Below are 22,978 nucleotides of genomic sequence, written 5' to 3'. Positions count from 1 at the left end.
TCCAAAATTTTTTGAAACCCACCACTGGTCCTTGGATATGATTATTCTACACTATCATGCTCATATTTATAAAACTCAGTGCCTCTGTGGAAGGTAAGGATGACTACTGCGTTTGTGGTGCAATCAGAACATTGCGTGTGTTGAAGTTGTTTTAACGCAAACCAAAGATGCCTTTTAAAAAACAAGTTTACATCCTATTCTTATGCATGCCAGTGCTGTGTGTGAGGTAATTTAAGGTGGTTCTGACAAGTGTCGTCGGCATCTTCATATCCGGTCACATGGGCGGCAAGCCACTCCCACAAAGGAGGCCACACCCACAGAGTAGGTTCGAACAATTTTTGAAACCCACCACTGGAGTCCAATTACTCCAATATCGCTCTAGAATAGGCCCTTCTTGAAGATTGTGTCAGTTTCAGTTTCAAAACTATTTTTCAGATTTAATTTTCAGATTAAAATTGGATCAACAAAATCATGGAATTTTTTTTCTTTACATTTTCTTATTTACCTATGAATCAGAGATGAGCCAATGTCTTCTGGATATAGAATAAGAATTGAATTATTCACCTCTAAGATCAAAGGAAGCAAAAGGGATTTGTACTTTGGGGAAGTTACTAAAAAAAATCTGTATAGTCTATAAGAGACTATGGTCTAAAGAAAGGTAAGAGAAACATGGGATAAATATGCTTGTGGCATTCATGACAAGGTATTAGCACGTTGGAAGGGACCTTGTAGGTCATCTGGTCCAATCCCCTGCTCATCAGCGTTCAAACTAATGTAAAAGATTGGAAAACTTGGTTGTTTTGGAGAGAACATGTTTTTGGATAAAAGAAAAAAAATAGGGCAATTTGTATGAAAGGAATATTTCCCCAGGATTCCTATGCTGTCTTTGCCTCGGGCATCCGAAGAAGAAAAGTAATTATTCCGGGATCAAAGTAATGAAAATGTTGGTAATTAATTCTTAAAAGAAAATGAATATTCATCTGGAATTTGCCTGGATTTTTTAAAAAAAACAGAGAATAGGTAGCAACTGCTTGAATTTTGAGAACATGCCTGTACACTTATTTGCATGTTCTTTGTTTGGATATTAAGGTGGGGAGGGGAAGGCTGGAATTCCACAGCAAGAAGGGATTTAGGGACCAGTGTGCATACTATTTTTTTTATTCCACACTGGTTCAAAATATCTAACAGGGTGACAGGTGATGCAATCCCAGCTGGATGGAAACATTAATTTATGATATATTTTGTTAGATAAACTCCCCGTTGGGAGAGCAAGTACATTCAGCGAAGCGTTGTGAGAGTTGTGTTGGAGAACACACAAACCAGCATACAGAGACACTGCAGTTTAAATAGGCTTTTACTTTCGTGGAAATAGAGGTATCAGAGTCCATCAAACAGTCCAAGTCATACACAGATAAGACAGTCAGTCATCAATGTCTTTCAGTTAAGGGATAATCCAAATAACATAGTCCAGTATCATATAATCAATTCGGTACACAAAGTTTGCTAACAGTTGCAAAATTTACAATAGCTCAGGGCACTTCCAGATCAAATCAGCATCTAACAAACAGAGAGAGAACTAACAGGCGTTCTGGCTCCCTCTTATGGCTGATTGAGGAATACAGCACCCAATCACATTTTACAGTATGATTTAAAGAAACAGTTACAACATTGTTACATGATTTATATATTGGCAACCCAACCGTTAGATTATATTCCTAACATATTTGTTCCAAAATATTATATTATTTAGAAATAAGGCTAGTGATTTGAAATTTATTAAGAATCTCTTACTTTTATTGAGCCCAGTCAGAAAACATACAAGGAGGAGGAGGAGGAGGAGGAGGAGGAGGGGGAGGGGGAGGGGAGGGGGAGGGGGAGGGGGAGGGGGAGGGGGAGGGGGAGGGGGAGGGGGAGGGGGAGGATCTTAAATAATAAAATAATCCCAAGGTTTAGTTCTAGTGAAAAACTAAGCAGCCTAGAGCCTTCACATTTTTCTAACGCAGTCACACATTAATGTGGAGAAAGATATCCATGATTAATGACTAACATAACCTTCTTCTCCCATCTTAAAAAGAATAGGCCTTCGGGAATTACCACGTTCATGCTTACCTGACCTTTGGAGGCAGAAACTTTTCCCCAGCAATATAATAGGTGTTCCAAAGGTAGCAGATTCAGGTTCTTCAGAGGCAGGCAGTGCAGATGTATAAGGCTCTTGAATACCAGATGAAACAATGGCAGCATGGGCAGATTGTCCAGAGATAGCATCGGTACATTGTGTCAAGACAGCATGGGCAGGTTGTGTAGCGACAACAGGACCAGCTTGTGTAGTGACAGTGGGAGTCAGGTTGTGCAGACACAACAGGGTCAGCTTGTGCAGGGCTGGTTGTACAAAGACTGCAGGATCAGGTTGCTCGTGCACTGGAGGGATAGGGTGGGCAGAGACTGCAGAATCATGTGGCTCAGAGATAGTGGGATCAGCATGTGCAGAGAGAGTGGAGTCGAGTTGTGCAGAGATAGTGAGGTTATGTTGTGCAGAGACATCAGAGTCATGTTGTACAGAGACAGCATGCTCATTTTGTGCCGAGATAGCAGGATCAGGTCACGCAGAGACATCAGCTTGTGCCTGAAGAGCAGAATCAGTTCGTACAGAGATAGCAGGGTCAGCTTGTGCAGTGAAAGGAGTGCCAGCTTGTGCAAATATTGCAAAGTGAGGTTTTGCATGTACCGGAGTGGCACGTTGGGCAGAGACAGCAGAGTCGGGTTGTGCAAACCCTGCAGTTGTATTGACCAGAGGAACTGGTAGCGCAGAAACAGTAGGGACATTTTGTGAAGAATCAGCAGGTTCTGCTTGTTCAGAGACAGGATGGGCATGTTGTGCCAAGGCAGCCCTTACACGTTGTGCCAAGGCAGTACGGTCAGTTTGCACAGAGACAACAGAGTCAGGTTGTTCAGATACAATATTCTCATTTTGTGGCTGGGCAGCAGGGTCAGCTTGTGCAGAGACATCTGGGTGTGCTTGTGGAGAGATGGCACAGGCACATTGTGCAAAGGCAGCCCTGACACGTTGTGCCAAAGCATTATGGTTACGTTATGAAGAAACAATATCCTTATCTTGTGGAGAGACAGCAGGCTCTGTTGGTGCAGAGACAGCAGGGCCTGCTTGAGGAGGGATAGCATGGGCATGTTGTTTAAAGGCACCCCTTTTGCCAAGGCAGTACGGTCAGGTTGTGAAGAGACAGAAGAGTCACGTTGTGCACCTACAATATGCTCACTTTGTGGAGAGGCAGAAGCATCTGATTGTGCAGAGATAATATGCTCATCTTGTAGAGAGGTAACAGAGTCTGTTTGTGCAGAGACAGCAGAGCCACATTGTGTAGAAACAGTATGGTATTCTTATGAAGAGGCAGAATGGGTACATTGTGCAAAGGCAGCCCTGACACGTTATGCCAAGGCAGTACAATCAGGTTGTGCTGAAACAGCAGAGTCAAGTTGTCTAGAGACAATATGCTCATCTTGTGGAAAGACAGCAGGACCATGTTGTGCAGAAACAGTATGGTCTGCTTGTGCAGAGGCAGAATGGGTACGTTGTGCAAAGGCAGCCATGACACGTTGTGCCAATGGAGTATGGTCAGGTTCTGCGGAGACAATATCTTGTGGAGAGACAGCAGGGACAGGTTGTGCAGAGAAAGTAGGGTCCGTTTGTGTAGAGACAGAATGGGTATGTTGTACAAAGGCAGCCCTGACACCTTGTGCCAAAGTTTACTTGTGCAGAGACCGAATGGGCACGCTGTGCCAAGGCAGTATGGTTAGGTTCTGCAGACACAATGCCCTCATCTTGTGGAGAGACAGCAGGGCCAGATTATGAAGAGACAGCAGGTCCAGGTTGTGCAGAAACAATATGCTCATCTTCTGGAGAGACAGCAGGGTCTCTTTGTGTAGATATAGCAGGTCCAGGTTGTTCAGAGACAGTACAATTTGCTTGTGCAGAGACAGAATGGGCACGTTGTGCAAAGGCAGCCCTGACACGTTGTGCCAAGGTAGTGTGGTCAGGTTCTGCACACTGCACCCTCACCCCCCATTTTGGTGCTAGCAGGCTTCCCTGAAGCCTCCTGGAACCAAAAATGGGGGGTTGCACTGCCCTGTTTATGGTCCCAGGAGGCTTCAGGGAGGCCTGCTAGCACCAAAACAGACCCTCCTGTTCCTTCACTACTTCTCTTTGTGAGATCTACTTCTGGAGAACAAACTTTTCTATTTGCCTTAGACAGCTTTGGGTGCTTTTATTTCCCAAGTACAAACAACTTTCCTCTCATTGTCACTTCAACACCACAGGAAAGTGGTGTTGAATTCCCTGACCGAATTGTGAGCCACCCTGAGTCCCCTTCGGGGAAAAGGGCAGCATATAAATGAAATTTTAAAAAAAAGGAATACCAACACAGCCAAACACATCTGCCTGTTGTCAACTTTAAACTGAATTTAGCCACAGCCATCTTTCTGTTCCTCGGTTGCCACACATGAGGAAGAGTGGAAGGAGGTTGGAATGCATTACTAGACACAACAAAGAGCTTTCTTGTGAGAACCAAGGTCATCTCTACTGGCAACAGACGAGGTTGGGGAAGGCGTGTCTGAATTAAACAAATTGGCCAATGTGACCAGTGACACTTGGGGATGGGGTTATTTCCTAGCTTAAATATACTGAAACTGTGGGAAAGATTTAGAGTTGGTTTTCCACTGAAGCTGGGCCAATATGACATACTCAATAAAGAAGACCTTTGAGAAGGAGCCAAGTCTCGAAGTTCTGATTTGCTTGGGTTCGTTAGTCAGAGCCTGGACACCCACATTTTGCTAGGCTGACTAAGGAGATGTCTTAAAGGCACAGGGCACCAGCAGCTCAGTGGCTGGCCATTTTGCAGGAAGCCTGTCCTCTCACGGTTGGGAAGCTTGTTAAAAATCTATTAAGCCTATAAGAGACTTTCTGTGGCCTGCAGAAAGATAGGATAAATGGGAAGGGATAAATATGGTGGATGCACTTAAATGGACTCCAGAGAATGGTAGAGGAGAGGAAGGTCTGGAGGAACATTATCCATAAGGTCGTGATGGGTCGGACACAACTTCGCAACTAACCACAACAACAACAAATATGGTTGAGGCATTAAGCTCAAAATTTGCTAAAATAACAGGATAATGATGATTTAATAGCTGATCATTAATTGATTTGATTTGATTTTGATTTTACTTTATTTGTATGCCGCCCTTTTCCCTGGGGGGACTCAGGGCGGCTCACAATTCAAGGGGAAGGGAAGAACAGACAAGTTACAAACATAAAGACAATACACCATTAAAAAAGCACAACAGTCATACCATTCGAGTGGGGTTGAAGTCTTTAGCCCCAGGCCTGTCGGAACAGCCAGGCTTTAAGGGCGATGCGGAAGGTCTGGAGGGTGGTGAGGGTACGAATCCCCACGGGGAGTTCGTTCCAGAGGGTCGGAGCAGCCACCGAGAAGGCTCTCCTCTGGGTAGTTGCCAGTCGATATTGGCTGGCTGATGGAATTCGGAGGAGGCCTAATCTATGGGATCGTATTGGTCTGGTGGAGGTAATTGGCAGTAGGCGGTCTCTCAAGTACCCAGATCCAATACCATGGATCTGTAAAGTTGTAATGATGATGCAGTGGTAATGAGCAGGGTTATTTAATTGTAACCACTTTAAGAGTCTGTATTATAAGAGAGGCCCTGTCGGGGCATATCTCTCTCTCTGTGTCTGTGTGCTTCCGTGATGTAAATTGCTGTTTGATTGTTTGACCTTTGCCTGGTATGTGTATGTATATCTTTTGTAGAGATAAATCACTATTTATTAATACAATCCTGTTTACTGTATTTGCTCCTGGGGTGTCTTACATAGTCACACTCTGTACACTCTGACATTAAATGATGGGCTGGTAGTCACACTTTCATTTATCAGAATCAACCAAGCATTCATGTGGCCTGAACTTCACTGTCATGTTGGAAAAAATGATCATTTTCAGAGCACAATGATGAAGACCACACTGTGATAATGCTGCACATATTTATTTGCCAATGTTTATTCTTGTAGAACTAACCAGTACAATTAAGAGAGAATGCCCCCCAATCAACAGAAAGAAATATGATTGCTGGAGTCTTTCTCAGAAGAAAGTTGCAGTTCCCCTTTGATCCTTGATTAGGAAGAGGTTATGAAAGCTGGAAAGAGAAATCGTGGGAGGGGGATCTAGATTTTATTATCAGCAATTGCAGTTGGTAGATCTAAAGAAAAAAACAAGTTTGAATGTGAAATATTAAAATGAAAATTGTATGCGAATCAGTTTTAGGTAAAGATAAAGGTTCCCCTCGCACATATGTGCTAGTTGTTCCCGACTCTAGGGGACGGTGCTCATCTCTTTTTCAAAGCCGAAGAGCCAGACATCTCCATGGTCATGTGGCCAGCATGACTAAATGGCAAAGATGCATGGAACACTGTTCCCTTCCCACCAAAGGTGGTCCCTATTTTTCTACTTGCATTTTTTACATGCTTTTGAACTGCCAGTTTGGCAGAAGCTGGGACAAGTAACGGGAGCTCACTCCGTTATGCAGCACTAGGGATTTGAACCGCCGAACTGCCGACTTTTCTGATCGACAAGCTCAGTGTCTTAGCCACTGAGCTACGGCGTCCCTTTGCAGATCAGTTTTACCAATCGATAATAAAAGGCAGCTACTATTTCAGAATTTTTTTGCTTCAACCTCCCCTTACCCTCAATGAAAGTTGAGTTTTTGTAAAATGCTGGGAGAGGTCTGCACCATGGAAACCTAAAGCAAAGAGTATTTGCCATACTCACTATCATACATTTTCATAGGAGATGTTCTGATTTAGACATCCTGGAAAAATCAAGACAGAAAAGTAATTCAGCACATGCTAATTAAAAGGAGTATCCATTCTGTAGAAGACAACAATTAGAAAAATGTATTGTTTAACGACAATATATGAGATGGGGAAATGACTCCATTCTGTTGCTTGTTGAATTAATTCATCCCTAGAATATCCTGCAGTTGAGTCTTTGGGCAATTCCAAAAGTGATAAGAGATATAAATGAGGCAATGCACAGTTTACATGATTGTTCCATCTTCCGCAGTTGCAGCCATGCTGATCCATGCAATTACCTCCACGCGACCTATTAGATCTCATCGATTAGGCTTCCTCCGAGTTCCATCTGCCGGTCAATGCCGACTGGCAACTACGCGGAGGAGAGCCTTCTCGGTGGCAGCTCCAACCCTATGGAACGATCTCCCCATGGAGATTCGTACCCTCACCACCCTCCAGACCTTCCACATAGCCCTCAGAATCTGGCTATCCCATCAGGCCTGGGGCTAAGACTGTAACCCGCCCGAATGGTATGAATGTTGTGTATTTAATTATGTATTGTCTTATATGTTAAAAGTTTGTCTCCTCCTCCCCCTTGGGTTGTGAGCCGCCCTGAGTCCCCCCAGGAAAAGGGTGGCATATAAATAAACTTCTACAATCTACAATCTACAATATGGAAAAATCATATGGGTATCAGCGTTTAATTCCTTAACAAATATCCTTACAGTGTTTGGAAGATCTGGCTAGTAATTTCTAAAGTAAACTGAAGGACATTTTCAGAGCATAGGAATCAAAGCAGCAACACAGGTTGTCCTCACATTCCAACAGTAATTGAGACTAGAAACTCTCACTAAATGATGCGACGTAAGGCACACCAATTGGCAGTTCCAGCTGTTAACTACCATAAAGTTGCAGCACCCTACAAATCACGTGATTGCCATTTGCAATTCTGCAAGATTCACCTATCGATGGTTTGATTTCCACATGGACTTTGCTTGTCAGAAGTCAGCAAGAAAGGCTACAAATGGTGATCACGTGACTGCGGGATGCACCAATAGTTGCAACCAGGTGGACCTTCAAACAGTCACTGAGTGAGTGGACATGAAATACGACTATCTGTCATTTTCTGCCTTCGAGTTTTGATTTCTGGAAATTGCCTGTACTAACGAAGCCCTGTAGTTTTCTTGGCGAGGTTGTTCAGAAGTGGTTTGCCTCCTTCCTGATATTGAGAGAGGTGGACTGGCTCAAAGTCACCCAGCTCATGATTTTGTCCATGAATACCAACTGGATAAATGACTAGGTTTTCCAGGTTTTTAGCCCAGTGCTCTAACCACTGCACCAAACTATCTCTCTACCTATATACGGCTCCCTTTTGATTAACTAGACCAAGGGTGTCAACTTCAATTTCATTGATGGCCACATTACGGTTGTGTTTGACCTCGGGGGGGACTAGAGCTCATGGCCAGGGTGGGCATCGCCAGCTCAATGTCACTCATGTCAGGGTGGCCCAAGTGTTCTGCCAGCGAAAACAGGCTCCTGAGCTCCATGTTTAGCTGCGATGGCCTCCTGCAACCCTCTGCCAGAGAAAATGGAGCTCGTGTGGGCTGCGTGCAGCACTCCTGAGCTCTGTTTTTGCTGGTGGTGGCACCACGGGCTGGTACTTCGCTGTTTCCATGGGGGTCCCTGCAGACCAGATCTAAGCACCTTGGGAGCCAGACCTGGCCCATGGGCCTTGAGTTTGATACCCCTGAACAGCCTAATCCAAAGGTATTTCCCAGGGAATAAAAAGTAAAATTACTCACTAGCTCAGTTGTTTCTTTAGTAGTCTGAAAGAAGAAGAAAAAGAAGAGATGTTACTAACATCTATTTAAAAGTCTGTATTAAAAATGTTCCTAAAAGACAAACTAATAAGGGAGTGTACCGGGAGAGAGGAGTGGTAGAGGGGGAGGGGAAGTAGGGTAGAGGGGAATGATGGTGGGAAGACGGAAAGTTGGAGGGGGGCGAAAGAAAGGGTGTATGGAGGGTTGAAGAGGTACATTGGGTTTCTATTTTGGGGGGTATTTTTGACAAGACGAATGGCTGTGTTTATTGTTTAATGTTATATGGCCCCGGTTCTGTACAGTATATGTGGGACTGTACGAAAATGAAAATGGAAAATAAAACACATTTACACAAAAAAGAAAAAGAAAAAAGACAAACTAATAAACAGAGCTTTTGGATTGACATTTGAAGACCGGAAAGGAAAAACGAGATGCTACTCATGTACTACAGTAATAAAACATACAAAAAGTGGGCAAAAATAATCCTCACCCGGGTTCTTTTCCGTGGAGATCTCTGCAGAAAAGAAAATCAAAAATTCTCATCAGTATTCAAGTTAATGTAAAAACACTGTTAAAAAGTGTTTATTTTGGAGAGAACACGTTTTTCGATAAAAAGAAAATGTTTAGGGCTGTTTGTATGAAAGGAATATTTGCCCAGGATTGCTATGCTTTCCCTGAGGAATCGGAACAAGAAAAGGAAATAATTATTCCAGGATCAAAGTAGTAAAAATGTTGGTAAAGATTTGTTAAAAGGAAATAAATATACATCTGGAATTCTCCTGGAATATTTTTTTGTTTCAATTTGGAAGGAGAACAGACAGTAACTGCTGCCAATTACCTCCACCAGACCGATTAGATCGCACAGAGCAGGCCTCCTCCGAATTCCATCCGCTGGCCAGTGTCAACTGGCGACTACCCGGAGGAGAGCCTTCTCTGTGGCTGCTCCGACCCTCTGGAAAGAACTCCCCATGGAGATTCGCACCCTCACCACCCTCCAGGCCTTCCGCAAAGCCCTCCAAACCTGGCTGTTCCGACAGGCCTGGGGCTAAAGAATCGTTGCTCCTATCTCAAATGGTATGACTGTTGCATTTTAATTATGTATTGTTTTTGTGTTGTTGTTAACTGTCTGTATCCCCCTTCCCTTGAGTTGTGAGCCGCCCTGAGTCCCTTCAGGGAAAAGGGCGGCATACAAATGAAAATAAAACTCAAAACTCAAACTTCCATTTTAGAGAATGTCTGAACATCTATTTGTACGTTCTTCACTTTGGTACTACAGGATGGAGGCAGGGGTGGGCTTCTACCGGTTCACCTGAGTTTGGGAGAACCCGTAGCAGTAGTGGGTTACAACTGGTATGCCTGCCAGGAGCACCAGGTACCATTCCGGTACAGTGCTCCAGAGAGCCCACGTTCCTTACCCAGATTTGAAGTTTTCGGGCTTCCGCGTAGGCACACGGAGCACATGGAGCCTGCGCAACGCTCCGCTGAGCAGCTAGAGCATTGCGGGTGGTAAGTATGCATGTATGCATGAACGCATGCTGTGCACGTTCATGTGGTGGACGCCTGGCCCCGTTGCACCATACTGGTTGCAACAGGATCTGGAACCCACCACTGACCCGTAGCTAACATTTTGGCTGGTTTGGAGAGTCTCCAAATTCCACCCCTGGCTGGATGCAACTAAATAATGTATTGGTGGTTATCAGAGTGACTAAACATATGGCTGGATATGAAATTAATTTAGCCCTCAGACAGTAGTGTCCTTGAGGTGGTATGTTTCATGGAGGAAGCCAAGGAATCCTCTGAGGGGGCATTCCGTGGCAATGGGATGTAAGGTTTGTGGGACCTTCTTCTCCCACCTCCAAAGAACTAGCCCTTCAATAATTGGCACATTTTCATACTTACCGGTCCTTTCGAGGTGGAAGTCTTCCTGTCAAAGCTGTCAGAGACATCAGATTCAGGTAATTCGAAGTCAGCTGATGCATCCGGAGCCCGAACCACAGATGAAACCGAGGAAGCAGGATTGACACGTTGTGCATAGGTAGAACGGGTACGTGGTGGAGGGAGAGGACTTGCAAGTGGTGGAGGGGGAGGACTTGCAAGTGGTGGAGGGGGAGGACGTCTACGTGGTGGAGGGGCAGGATGTGTATGTGGTGGAGGGGCAGGATATATACGTGGTGGAGGGGCAGGACTGGCACCGTATGCAAAGGGAGAAGGGGCATGTTGTGCCAAGGGAGGAGGGACATATTGTGGAGGGGAAAACAATGCAGGACCAACGGAATTCTGAGGTCTATAAAGAACAGAAGGAGCATATGAAGTTTGTGGTTTGACCGGAGGCAAAGGTTGTGCAGGGAAAGGTTCTGGGGGAACCAAACCAGGGTAATTATTCATGACGGGATTAGGTGGATTCCAATAGTTAGACTGTTGCTGCAGAAGAGAAGGAAATGGAACAGAAACCCAAGATATAGTCACTGCTTTCCTTGGTTTCCTATAATCCTCATTAAAACAGAGTAGACACTTGTGTATCTAAGTAGACTTGGCCAAATAAAGTATTCTATTCTATCCTGTTCTTTAAAAAACCCCACCAACCCTATTGAATGCATCCCCATGGATGTATCTCTTCCCAGAGTCTGTCCTGCAGAGATGAGTGACATGAGTTTTCATCTCTTCCAGGACACCATGCTTTCTGCCCTGCTATATTAGTGGATTACAGCTCCCACCAGCATTATGTTCGGGTAATCCTCTAGCTAGGATTCTGCCTAGGTGAACCCCCAAATGCCACCCTGGCTGGCTCTGCCCAGCCCTCCCCACCCCTCCCATCCTGCCCCTACCTTCCCAGGAGTCTCCACGCGGCTTATTCATCATGCAAGCTAAGTGCAAGGCCAGTGCGGCGGCTCGGGGAGGGTGAAAAATGGACCTACCAGAACCTGGGGGGGAGCAGTTTTCACCCTCCCGGAGGCTCAAGAAAAGCCTCCGGAGCCTGGGGAGAGCAAAAAACACCCCACTCTCCCCCATGGTGCAGGAGGTCGACTAGGTCATGCCCACCATGGCCATGCCCATCCAGCAGCGAACCCATTGCTGGAACTTTTGAAGCCCACCCCTGGCTAACTGGAACTTGCATCCCAAACTAGTATAACCAATTTCCACAGTCTATTCTAGGAGTTGGGGCTATCCCCAAATGATTCCATCTGGGCTCCTGTAAATATCAAACCATGAAGTGTAGCCTTAAAGAGGGACAGGCATATCACAACGCTAACTCTGAAGGACTTAAATCCACTTCATTGCAGGGAGCTGAATGCATAGAAAACATTGGGAAATTTAGTCTTCTGCCAGAGTTTGGGTTTTGAGGCTGTCAAGGGAGACAGGTCTGCATCTCCAGCCTTCCCCAGCTTCCTCCCAGCCAACAGATTCTGCCAACCTCCCTGCTCTGGCAGGAAAAGCTCTTATAAGTGATTAGATGTACTTGGCTAAACAATATTTGGGATTTCGTATGACTGTGGTTCTAGATCCTATGAAGCTGAGGTCCAATGAAGAAGTCAAAAATGGTTGTAATTACTACATAAGAGAAGAGGGGATCTGGGTAATCCAAAACACTGTAACTTTCATATCTAGGATCTCTCCAGAGCAATATTTCTCACTTCGTCAACTGTTAAGATATGTGGATCTCAATTCCCAGAATTCCCCAACTGGCTTTGTAGCCGGGGAATTCCGGGAATTGAAGTCCATACATCTTAAAATTGCCACGACTGAAAATTGCTGTTCTAGAGCAGCAAAATTTCTTTTAGTTATACTGCTCATTTCTGCTTACCCAAAACTCAAAACAGGATAAGTTGGAGAGTTATGTCTATGTAACAGGAACCATTTTAAAACTTAAGCAAGATGTAGACCAACGAAGAAAGCTTTCCTTACTTTCCTGGTCACTATAGGTCAGGAGACAATTTTAACAATCACTTTTTGTCATCTTTATGAGTATAGGGAAAGGGTAACTTCTTCCACCTTCAACAAATAAGCCTTCAAAAGGGCCTGTCACATTTTCATACTCACCATGCCAAGATAGTCAGGTGAAGCTATTCCAGGATAAAAAGGTGGTGGATGGTAAGGAGGGAAAGCAGACCCAAATGGTTGCATGGCAACTGGTAAAGATTGTTGAGCAGTGCCTACTTCAGGGTAGCTTCGAGGGTAACTAGGGTAGCCTTGACGATAAAAAGGGTTGCCTTGTGGAAACCCAAAATAGCCATAGCGGGGTAGGCGAGATCGACGACGCTGCAGAACGAAACAATCAGAAAAAACCAAAATAGAGTCAGTAATCTCAATGGTTTCCAACTATCATCATTAAAAAAACAACCCATCAACCATACTGAACTCATGGGTGTATCTCCTCCCAGAAGCTGTCCTCCAGGGATGGGTGACAAAGAGTTTTCACTCTGTCCCAGGACATGACTTTTTCTGCCCTCCTACCATGGTGGATTACAGTTCCCAGCAGCATTACATCCTGGAGCTGCCTGAAACTTCCATCTGAGCTATTTACCGTATTCACGCGGTTTCCGCAGGATATTTTGACACTTGGGAATATGCTTCTGGGTTCCTGTAAACAATAAACAACTAATCTTAAAAGGTGACACACTTATCACAGAGCTAACCTGGGTGGACCTGTGCGCAGAGCAGGGAGCTGACTGCATAGAAGAAGTTGAGAAATTAAATCCTCTGGAAGAGTTTGGATTTGGGGGCTGTGGAGGGAAACAGATATGGACCTCCAGTCTTCCCCCACCAATCTGTCTTCCTCCAGCAAATAGATACATCCAACCTCCTTGCACTGACAAAAAATTCCACTGCAGTGTTATGAGTGATTATCTGTTTGGTTAAATAAGGTTCATGATCCAGAATGCCTCTGGTTCTAGAGCCTATGGAGAAGCATAGTTGGGGTCTGTTGAAGAAGTCAAACGAAATGGATAAAAGAAGAGGGGAGATATAATTCTGGTATCTGAGGTCTTCTTAGGGCAATGAAAATTGCATATAACTGCTTTGAGAGCTTTGACAAAGGGAAGCAACACTTCCAGGAGGCAGGAGGGTGAGGGCTTGCTGCCCGTACTCTGCTTTCCCTGGTTCACCCCCTTCAATGAGGCTTCTTTATCTTAACAGTGGCAGTGCCAACTTCTTTCCTGTTAGTAGGTGGCCAATAAAAAAGTGCTGGGGCGACATGAAGAACAAGGGAAACTATAGTGTCATGTCTACAATCTTGTCCATGGATATTCCTGAATGAATACTCTAAAGCAGGGGTGCCAAACTCAAAGCCCGGGGGCCAGATCCGACCCATGGGGTGCTTAGATCTGGCCTGTGGGGCCACCTTGGAAACAACAAAGAACCAGCCCGCAATGCCTCTGCCAGGAACAATGGAGTTCACGAGGGCTGCGGGCAGCCCACCCAAGTTCCGTTTTGGCTGGCAGAGAGTTGCAGGAGGCTGTCGTAGCTGAAAACGGAACTCAGGAGCCCATTTTCGCTGGCAGAGCACTCGGGCCACCACAGGCGCCCCCGACACAAGTGACATCAAGCTGGCCACACCCACCCTGCCCAGGCCCAACCCCCCCCCTCGAGGTCAAACACAACCCTCATGTGTTTCTCAGTGAAATTAAATTTGACACCACTGCTCTAAAGTTTCTCTTATCTCATATGTTGGCAGTTCCCAGAACTGTGTGCCTTCCCCCCTCCCACCCTTACTGAAATTAAAAACTGCCAGACATCTTCCAAGCTTACAGCTGCTAATTTCTCTTCACTGAGAAGCTCTTCAATGTTATTGTAGCTGAACCAACCCTCGGAATATATTCACATTTTTTTCCTCATGAAGCTTACCCATGGCCTCCTCCCGTCGAATATTTTTTGGGAGAGTTCAATTAATTTCTAATAGAAAGAAGGAGAAACATCAAGAGTTACTTTGCATGGCATTTTCCTTCACCGGTCCTTCAAATTGGAGAAATGAAATTCATTATTTCTACTACCGAAAATTCTCTTTTGCCTCCAGGAATTGATAAAAATTAAAGCTGTTCTTGGGTCAAGTGATGCTCCCATTGACTTCAGAGAAAGAACTACGGAGTTTGTTTGGCAGTGTTAAGTGAGTGACTTCCCAGTCTAATATGCATGTCTGATGTTCCCCGGTCTTCACCAGGGCCGGATTTTCCTATAGGCTAACTAGGCTTCAGCCTAGGGCCTCAAGATCAAGAGGGGGCTACATTCAAATTGTTAGCAAAATTAAAATTACACTATTCTAAAAACAGTGAACACTAAAATACTGAACCGAAAATAAGGAGAAATTCTACGCATATGACTAATAAACAAACATAAAAATGTATTGGTTAAGATCATTCCAGCGCCGCGGCAGTTGGGGAGCCCGCCCACGTTCCCGGCACCGGCGGTTGGGCGAGAGGCGCGGCCGCTCCCAGTAGTCACCCCGTCGACGCGGAGCCCACCAGTGGCCAGGCAGGTGAGGGCGAGGGGGCCGAGCCGGGCAGCTGAGCGCAGCAGGGGAGGCGGCTGGCCTCGCTGCCTTTGCCGCAGAGCAAAGCCGCCCTCCGTCGGGAGGCCACTATACATATTGATATATATTGATATATATCCCAGTAATGATGTATTTTATTGTCTCTCATGTAATTTACAAACTTAAAAATGGGAGGTGAAAGGGCCTCATAAGTGGAATAGCCTAGGGCCTCTTTTCATCTAAATGCGGCCCTGGTCTCCACCCATCCAAATTCTAACCAGGTCCAACACTGCTGGGCTGAATATTGGGCCATTGTTATTTTAAATCATGGTGGATTTTATAGGTCTATAATCAGTGGTGGGATTCAAGTAATTTAACAATTGGTTCTCTGCCCTAATGATTTCTTCCAAAAGCCAGTTCACCGAACTACTCAGAAACTTAACAACTGGTTCTCCCGAAGTGGTGTAAACCGGTTGAATCCCACCACTTTCTATAATACAAAGTCAAAAGTGTGGCTGTCATATTTCACACCAGATGCTTTAATGCTTCTTTGGGAATCTGATCAATGTTTCTTCAACTTGAGGTGGGGATGGGAATAAAAACTTAGTGCTTCTGTTGAGGAATACATCATTCCAAATGTTCCACCTATATTTGTTTTTGGTAAACTAGGATAATGAGAACAGAAAAAAATTATTCATATCTGAACAGGAATCTCCCTGTTCTATTTCATCTGTTCCTCTATGCACTCTGCTGGAATTAATGAGTTGGGGGGGGGGATGAATGAATGAGTTAATAAATGAAAACATTGTACAACAAATACAGGAGCATTAAAACTACTGCAAAGTCTTAATTTAGTTTTCATCAGAAGTGGTATTCAGCCAGTTTTGACCGGTTCAGCCAAACTGGTAGCAGAAATCGGAGATGGAAATCACACCCGCCAGCCCCAACTCTATGCCATCCTATTTAGGCATGTTTTTGAGGCTGGGTGCATGCGCGGAAGGCACACACGTGTGCAAACCACATGCGTGGAAGGCCAGGCGCATGTGCAAAGCGAGCAGGGGGAGGGGCAAGTGCCAAACTGTTGGTAACAAAATTTGAAACCCACCACTGGTTTTCACATGTTACAAAACAGAATTTAACTGCATTTAGTTTATATATGATGGCAAAAGAGAGATGTAGAAGACATCGAGTCATGTAGAAGACCACCGATTACTTTAACTACTTACCGTATTTTCACGACTATAAGCCGCACTGAAAATCCTAAAATTTGATCCAAAATCGGCAGTGCGGCTTATAACCCAGTGCGCTTTATATGTGGAAAAAGATCTCCCAGCTGCTTTGCTCCTCGCGACTGCAATAGATGTCCAGAAGCGGCTTTTGGGGCTAATGGGGATTGGATTTCCAGCTCGATAGCCCCTGTCGCTTCTGGACGTCTATTGCAGTTGTGAGGAGCCGAGGAGAGTGTGGAGAAGAGCGCGCGACGGTTCTTGGCGCTCCGGGAAGCGGGAGAGGCGCGCGGTTTGGTTTCTCCTCCCTGGACGTCGCAGCAGCAGCCCCAAGCGCACCGATCCCTGTGTTTTTCGCATCGGGGCATGCTCTTGCAGCACACCCCGATGCGAAAAACACAGAGATCGGTGCGCTTGGGGCTGCTGCTGCGACGTCCAGGGAGGAGAAACCAAGCCGTGCGCCTCTCCCAGCTGCTTTCGGGGCTTCCTGGAGCGCCAAGAACCTTCGTACCGCTCCTCGCGACTGCAACAGATGTCCAGAAGCGTCGGGAAACGTGCGGCTTATAACCCGGTGCGCTTTATATGCGGAAAAAGTTTGAAAAATTAACGTTAATTGATACTGCGGCTTATAATCCGGTGCGGCTTTTGGTCGTGAAAATACGGTACTTCAATTACTTTATTTCAAAAAGCAAAGCTGTTTAATATCAACAAGTCATTTTCTCAGGCGGATTTGGCTGCCAGAGGAAAGAAGACGTTTGACACTAACTGGAGATCTGAAATAAATCTCTCTGCACCAATTTTTTTTGTGTTAAGTACTGAAAGCAATAAATGATAGTAAACATTTCCAGATACTTACACCTAACATATGAATCTAGAAAAAAAAAAGATACAATATTTAGAAACGATCTTTATTCTTGGATCCCCTTAATATGTTATTTGCTTCGTCTGTGATACCTTTACATTTTATTTTTTAAAATATTATTTTTACTGCCTGTTTGGTTGTCAATTTTTTTCTTACACTTTTTAAAACAATGTAGCAATGTACTATTGTATGCTTATAATAACCTTCTTAATTTTCCATTTGAATTTGGTTGTTTACATATTATTTTTTTAAAAAAATACAACACTAGCCATACAGTTACACTATTCAATACTTATCTTCTCTTTCTGCTTTGAAACTTATCCTTAAATGTTCTACCAGAACCCTGAACTATCATCTATCTTGCACATAATTGAAAAGGGATTGCAAAGGGAACAAGATTAAGATTAAGATTTAGTTTATTTGTATGCCGCCCTTCTCCGGGAGGGACTCAGGGCGGCAAACAACTCAAAAGGGGGGAAAAAGGGAACATAAACACAATACACGTAATTAAAATAAACAAGAATCATACAGCCATACAAGTCGAGAGGGGAGGGGAACTCATCAACCCCAGGCCTGCCGGCACAGCCAGGTTTTGATGGCTTTCCGGAAGGCCTGGAGAGAGGTGAGGGTCTGAATCTCCGCGGGGAGTTCGTTCCAAAGGGCCGGAGCTGCCACAGAGAAGGCCCTCCCCCGGGTAGTAGCCAGGTGACATTGGCTGGTGGACGGAACCCGGAGGAGGCCGACCCTGTGTGATCTGACGGGTCTATGGGAGGTAATTGGCAGCAGGTGGTCTCTCAAGTACCCAGGTCCAATACCATGAAGGGCTTTATAAGTTACGACTAGCACTTTGAAGCGTATCCGGAGACCGATCGGTAGCCAGTGCAGCTCGCGGAGGATAAGTGTAACGTGGGTGTACTGAGGTGCACCGACAATCGCTCGCGCGGCTGCATTCTGGATGAGTTGGAGTCTCTGAATACTCTTCAAGGGCTGCCCCATGTAGAGCGCATTGCAGCTCTACAAGCATCTAAAACAGGTTAAAAAAAAATAAGATAAGATACTCACCAGCTTTTCAGATCTAAAGCGATCCTATGGATAAACACACACAAAAGACATAAAGTGAGGGGACAAATACTTTCCTTTCTGACCATTTTTCCCAAAAAAAGTGAAAAAGCTTGCAAAGAGCATCTTACAATCCTCTAATCTGCGAAAGGGCAGCTAAAAATGAATGGTCCATTGCAGCCTGCACAGCATCAGGACCACAATAGTAAGAACAGATGGAGAGTAACATCCTTCCCCTCTTAAATAGATGCTGCAGAAAACTGTACCTCCTCCCCAATGATGCTACTTGCATTGGAAGAAAGTCTTCCATTTTTGGTAATGCAGAGTTGTCACATCTCTGTCTTCTTTCCCTGCCTCGCAGTAGTCTCTTTCTACCCACCCACACACTCCAATCCACAAGGCTGTGCTTCACAATGCATCTACTCCAGATTTGGGAGCACCTAACCCTACATAGGGTTTTCTTAGTTGCAATGGATGGCTGTCAAAGTTGGGGCATAAAAGAAGGCTGAGTGCCAAAGAATGGAGGCCTTTGAACTCTGGTGCTGGAGAAGACTCCTGCGAGTCCCTTGGGCTGCAAGGCGATCAAACCGGTCAGTCCTAGAGGAGCTCAACCCTGACTGCTCTTTAGAAGGCCAGATCCTGAAGATGAAACTCAAATCCTTTGGCCCCCTAATGAGAAGGAAGGACTCACTGGAGAAGAGCCTCATGCTGGGAAAGACTGAAGGCAAAAGAAGAAGGGGATGACAAGAGAATAAGGTGGCTGGATGGAGTCATCAAAGCAGTCGGCGTGAGCTAAATGGACTCCAGAGGATGGTAGAGGACAGGAAGGCCTGGAGGAACATTGTCCATGGGGTCTCGACAACAAACCCTGTATAGGACTGTACGCGTTTTCAGACCTAGACACTTTTGGTGGGTGGGGTTTCTCTCTAATTGGGTATAATAAGAAATAGGTAACAGTAATATAGTACTCACTGCTGAGCCAAAGTGTCTAAAAGGCCACTGAAAAAAGAACAAAATAGCTTTCTTGGTGAAATAGTTTTAATCAACACTTAAATGTACGGAGTCCAAATTTGCATTCACTTTCCCATATAAGTCTATACATACATCCAGGTGTGTGTGCATAATATTTAGACCCTCAGATCTTTTTTTACATTTCAGCTATATAATATATTATATATAAGCCGAGTTGCTTTTAAGTGTGAGATGGGCGACATATGAATTTAATCAATGAAAATAATAAATAGCCATCTACTATAGACCCAAATGGAAAGAGATAAAGATCCCTGAAGGTTAATCTATGACCCTATATTTGGGACTAAATGAGATCCTAAAATCTTCAGGACCAAATAGTTTGTGGGAGGGGAGGGTTCTCTCAAATGGATATAGTCTGATCAGGCAAAGAATATACTCACTGCTGAGCCAAAGGATTTAGGAAAACACTATAGAATGAAGAAACACATAGATTACTTTCTTGATAGTAGCATTAATAGACATCTAAATGGTATAAGTGCAAACTTCTCTCTCCTATAAGCATACACTTGGGTGTATGTCAGAGGTGGGTTCCTACCAGTTCACACCTATTCGGTAGAACCGGTTCGTCAAATCTACCGAACCGGTTAGAAGAGGTTCCACCAGTGGACCCGGAAAGCAGGCCACACCTACAGAAGAGGTTCCAAAATTTTTTGAAACCCACCACTGGTCCTTGGATATGATTATTCTATACTATCATGCTCATATTTATAAAACTCAGTGCCTCTGTGAAAAGTAAGGATGACTACTGCGTTTGTGGTGCAATCAGAACATTGCGTGTGTTGAAGTTGTTTTGACGCAAACCAAAGATGCCTTTTAAAAAACAAGTTTACATCATATTCTTTTATGCATGCCAGTGCTGTGTGTGAGGTAATTTAAGGTGGTTCTGACAAGTGTCGTTGGCATCTTCATATCCGGTCACATGGGCAGCAAGCCACTCCCATCCGGTCACATGGGCAAGAAGCCACTCCCACAAAGGAGGCCACACTCACAGAGTAGGTTCGAACAATTTTTGAAACCCACCACTGGTGTATGTGTATGTGTGTATTTGTACCTAAATAGAGAAGGTGATGGAGAAGCTCATACTTACAAATGGAAGGCGCTCTGGAATAGACTTTCTAAAAGAAACATCTCCCAAGAAGCCAGGATTCCCCTATAGAAATGGAAACATATATTTCAAACCAGGCCTTTTTGCAATGAAGGTTGGGAGGAAGAGTCTGGGAAGGGGTTCTGAGGAGACCCACAACTAAATCCATGCATATGAAGGACCTTCGTGTCCTTCGTAGGGAAAGCCCTATAGACATCCAGGGTATACTTAATAAATAATGTTTATATTCAACATGGCCTCTGAAAGATGTAAGCCGCAAACACTGCAGTCTTGCTAATTTTATCCTTGCAACATCTGTAAGGAAAGATGCTACAAGTGGTTCAAGTTTAGTAACCACCATAGACAGCAAGTTAGAACGGTAATAAAAAAAGGAGATTTGCAACCTTGATCCACATATTCCCCTTTCACAACATCTCTGTCTCGGTCACATATTCAAAATTACAGTGAGTTCTAACACATTCTCCTGTTTCAAATTATAAGCATAATCATTATAAATCAGGGGCGTCAAACTTGATTTCATTGAGGGCCGCATCAGCATGTTGTTTGACCTACGGAGGGTGGGGGGCATGGCCACCTCAACGTCACTTGTGTTGGGGGAACCTGTGGTGACTCCAGCACTCTGCCAGCGAAAATGGGCTCCTGAGCTCCTTTTTCGGCTGGAATGGCCTCCTGCAACCCTCTGCCAGAGGAAACGGAGTTCTGTGGGGCCTGGCATGGTCCTCGCGAGCTCCATTTTTGCTGGCAGAGGTACCACAGGCCAGTCCTTTTCTGTTTCCAGGCGGCCACAAGGGCCAAATCTAAGTACCCTGTGGGCCGGATCCGGGCCCCGGGCCTTGAGTTTGACACCCCTGTTATAAATCATCCTCAAGTATTTTTTTAAACTTAGCAATCACTTTGCTTGCTGGTCAGAATTGGGATCACTATATGAGGATTATCTGTACAAGTTTTCACATTAGATAGATAGATAGATAGATAGATAGATAGATAGATAGATAGATAGATAGATAGATAGATTTTAAAGAGTCTCTTGGTTATAAGATCCTGCACCATCAAGGGATGAAGAGGGGATGGCCCTGATATCTGCCTTCCATCTCTACCTTCAAATACTCTCTGTCTAACCCCCTCCTTCACTGCAATCCCCACAGAGCTATAAGTTGCAATGCACCTATCGGATTTGGGAGAATCTATTCCTGAATCTGACTCAATGATTTTCAGAGCTAGTTAGTTTTTGAGGTTCTCTCAAATATGAGTAGGCAAAGGTAATACTCACCACTAAGCCCAATGGTCTAAAAAGCTTCTGGGAAAAGAAGAAAAACAGGGATTCCTTAATCTTTCACAGACATTTCAATTTAAATATATAAAATGCAAGCTTGCATTCTTTCTCATGTAAGCATATACATGCACATGGGTGTGTGTGCATAATATTTATGTCCACCCTAACTTTTCTGTTATTTTAGTTGCATAATAATATATACAAGCCAAGTGTATAGCATAGAATAACCTTTATGGTCAATGTACATCATGTCTACAACAAAATTGGTGTGTGTGTGAGGTGATTTCACTAACAAATCTTTCGATGAAGTCTCATTCGTCATCTTCAGGCTTTGTGCTTTCAGGAGGAAGAAACAGCTGAGATCTCACATTGCTCACATATGCAATTATATATCACATATCTTATGTATATGTATATGTATATGTATATGTATATGTATATGTATATGTATATGTATATGTATATGTATATGTATATGTATATGTATATGTATATGTATATGTATATGTATATGTATATGTATATGTATATGTATATGTATATGTATATGTATATAAAATAAATGAAAACATTCTTTTGAGTTGTTGGCTTGAATCCCAATTGTTTTGGACTGGAGTGGAGTGAATTATGAGCAAATGTATCCTCAGGGTATACGTCCAAAAAGACAAGATGGTGGCAATAGGAGATCAAAATTCCTTCCATTTTTATGGATGTTGAACAAAATAATCGTGTAAAAAACAGGCAAAGTTCATGGCCTCCATCTTGACTTTTTTTTAAACTGACTTGTAAATATTCCTGATAGCGATCAACCTCTCCATAGTTTTCCTAACAGCTGCCTTGACGCACCACAACCCTCTAGGAGGGAAGTAATTGAAGCGGAATTTAGGAATTTCAGACTGTAATCAGGGAGCCGATTCCTCAACAAAGGCAAAAGAAATAAGAAGACCAAAGAGAAGATCATACTTACAAGTAGAGACCTCCGTAGAATAGATTTTAGCAAGTCAGTGTCATCCCTGTAGCTGCGCTTCTCCTACAGAAATTCAAGATTCAAATTACAAACTATTTCTTTCTACAACAAATGTCAGCCCTGAAAGACATTTTTCTCTTTGGAGTTTCAGGGCTGCCACACTTAGTGCTGTCGGAAAACAGGAGGGGGTTAATGGCCCCTCCCATAGGGAATAAAAGGGGAGCGAAAGGGGAGTGGAGTTTGCAGGAGACAATTAGTTCACTCCTGCATTCTTGCCAAGTATTGCGGCGTCTGAAAGATATC

General features: G+C 44.2%; 1 protein-coding gene and 1 long non-coding RNA gene across 3 annotated transcripts; both read right to left on the bottom strand.

The window, feature by feature from the left end:
* Nucleotides 1-6,047: 6,047 nt before the first annotated feature.
* On the bottom strand, nt 6,048-8,695 carry LOC148042999 (uncharacterized). Of its 2 annotated transcripts, XR_015698317.1 has the most exons (3): nt 8,671-8,695; nt 6,846-6,885; nt 6,048-6,276 (listed from the first exon to the last, which is right to left on the bottom strand). It is a non-coding gene; the product is annotated as an uncharacterized LOC148042999 (long non-coding RNA). The 2 variants fall into 2 exon arrangements; XR_015698316.1 differs by lacking the exon at nt 8,671-8,695 and having other exon boundaries at nt 6,846-8,433.
* A 438-nt stretch (nt 8,696-9,133) lies between these two features.
* On the bottom strand, nt 9,134-22,732 carry LOC148042998 (uncharacterized). Its single transcript, XM_087727997.1, has 12 exons — nt 22,676-22,732; nt 21,706-21,732; nt 20,418-20,480; nt 19,711-19,737; nt 19,271-19,297; nt 18,302-18,325; nt 17,234-17,248; nt 14,530-14,577; nt 13,211-13,267; nt 12,727-12,945; nt 10,588-11,109; nt 9,134-9,202 (listed from the first exon to the last, which is right to left on the bottom strand). The coding sequence occupies exons 7-12, from the start codon at nt 17,240-17,242 to the stop codon at nt 9,134-9,136; spliced, it is 924 nt and encodes a 307-aa protein (XP_087584123.1). The 5' UTR covers nt 17,243-17,248; nt 18,302-18,325; nt 19,271-19,297; nt 19,711-19,737; nt 20,418-20,480; nt 21,706-21,732; nt 22,676-22,732.
* Nucleotides 22,733-22,978: the final 246 nt, after the last annotated feature.

The sequence above is a fragment of the Thamnophis sirtalis genome, unplaced genomic scaffold, assembly GCF_051295495.1.
Source record: "Thamnophis sirtalis isolate CommonGarterSnake01/CBP01778 unplaced genomic scaffold, rThaSir2_p1.2 scaffold_13, whole genome shotgun sequence".
Lineage (NCBI taxonomy): Eukaryota > Metazoa > Chordata > Lepidosauria > Squamata > Natricidae > Thamnophis > Thamnophis sirtalis.
Note: the sequence above shows the minus strand (reverse complement) of the source record. Positions and strands in the feature narration are given on the sequence as shown.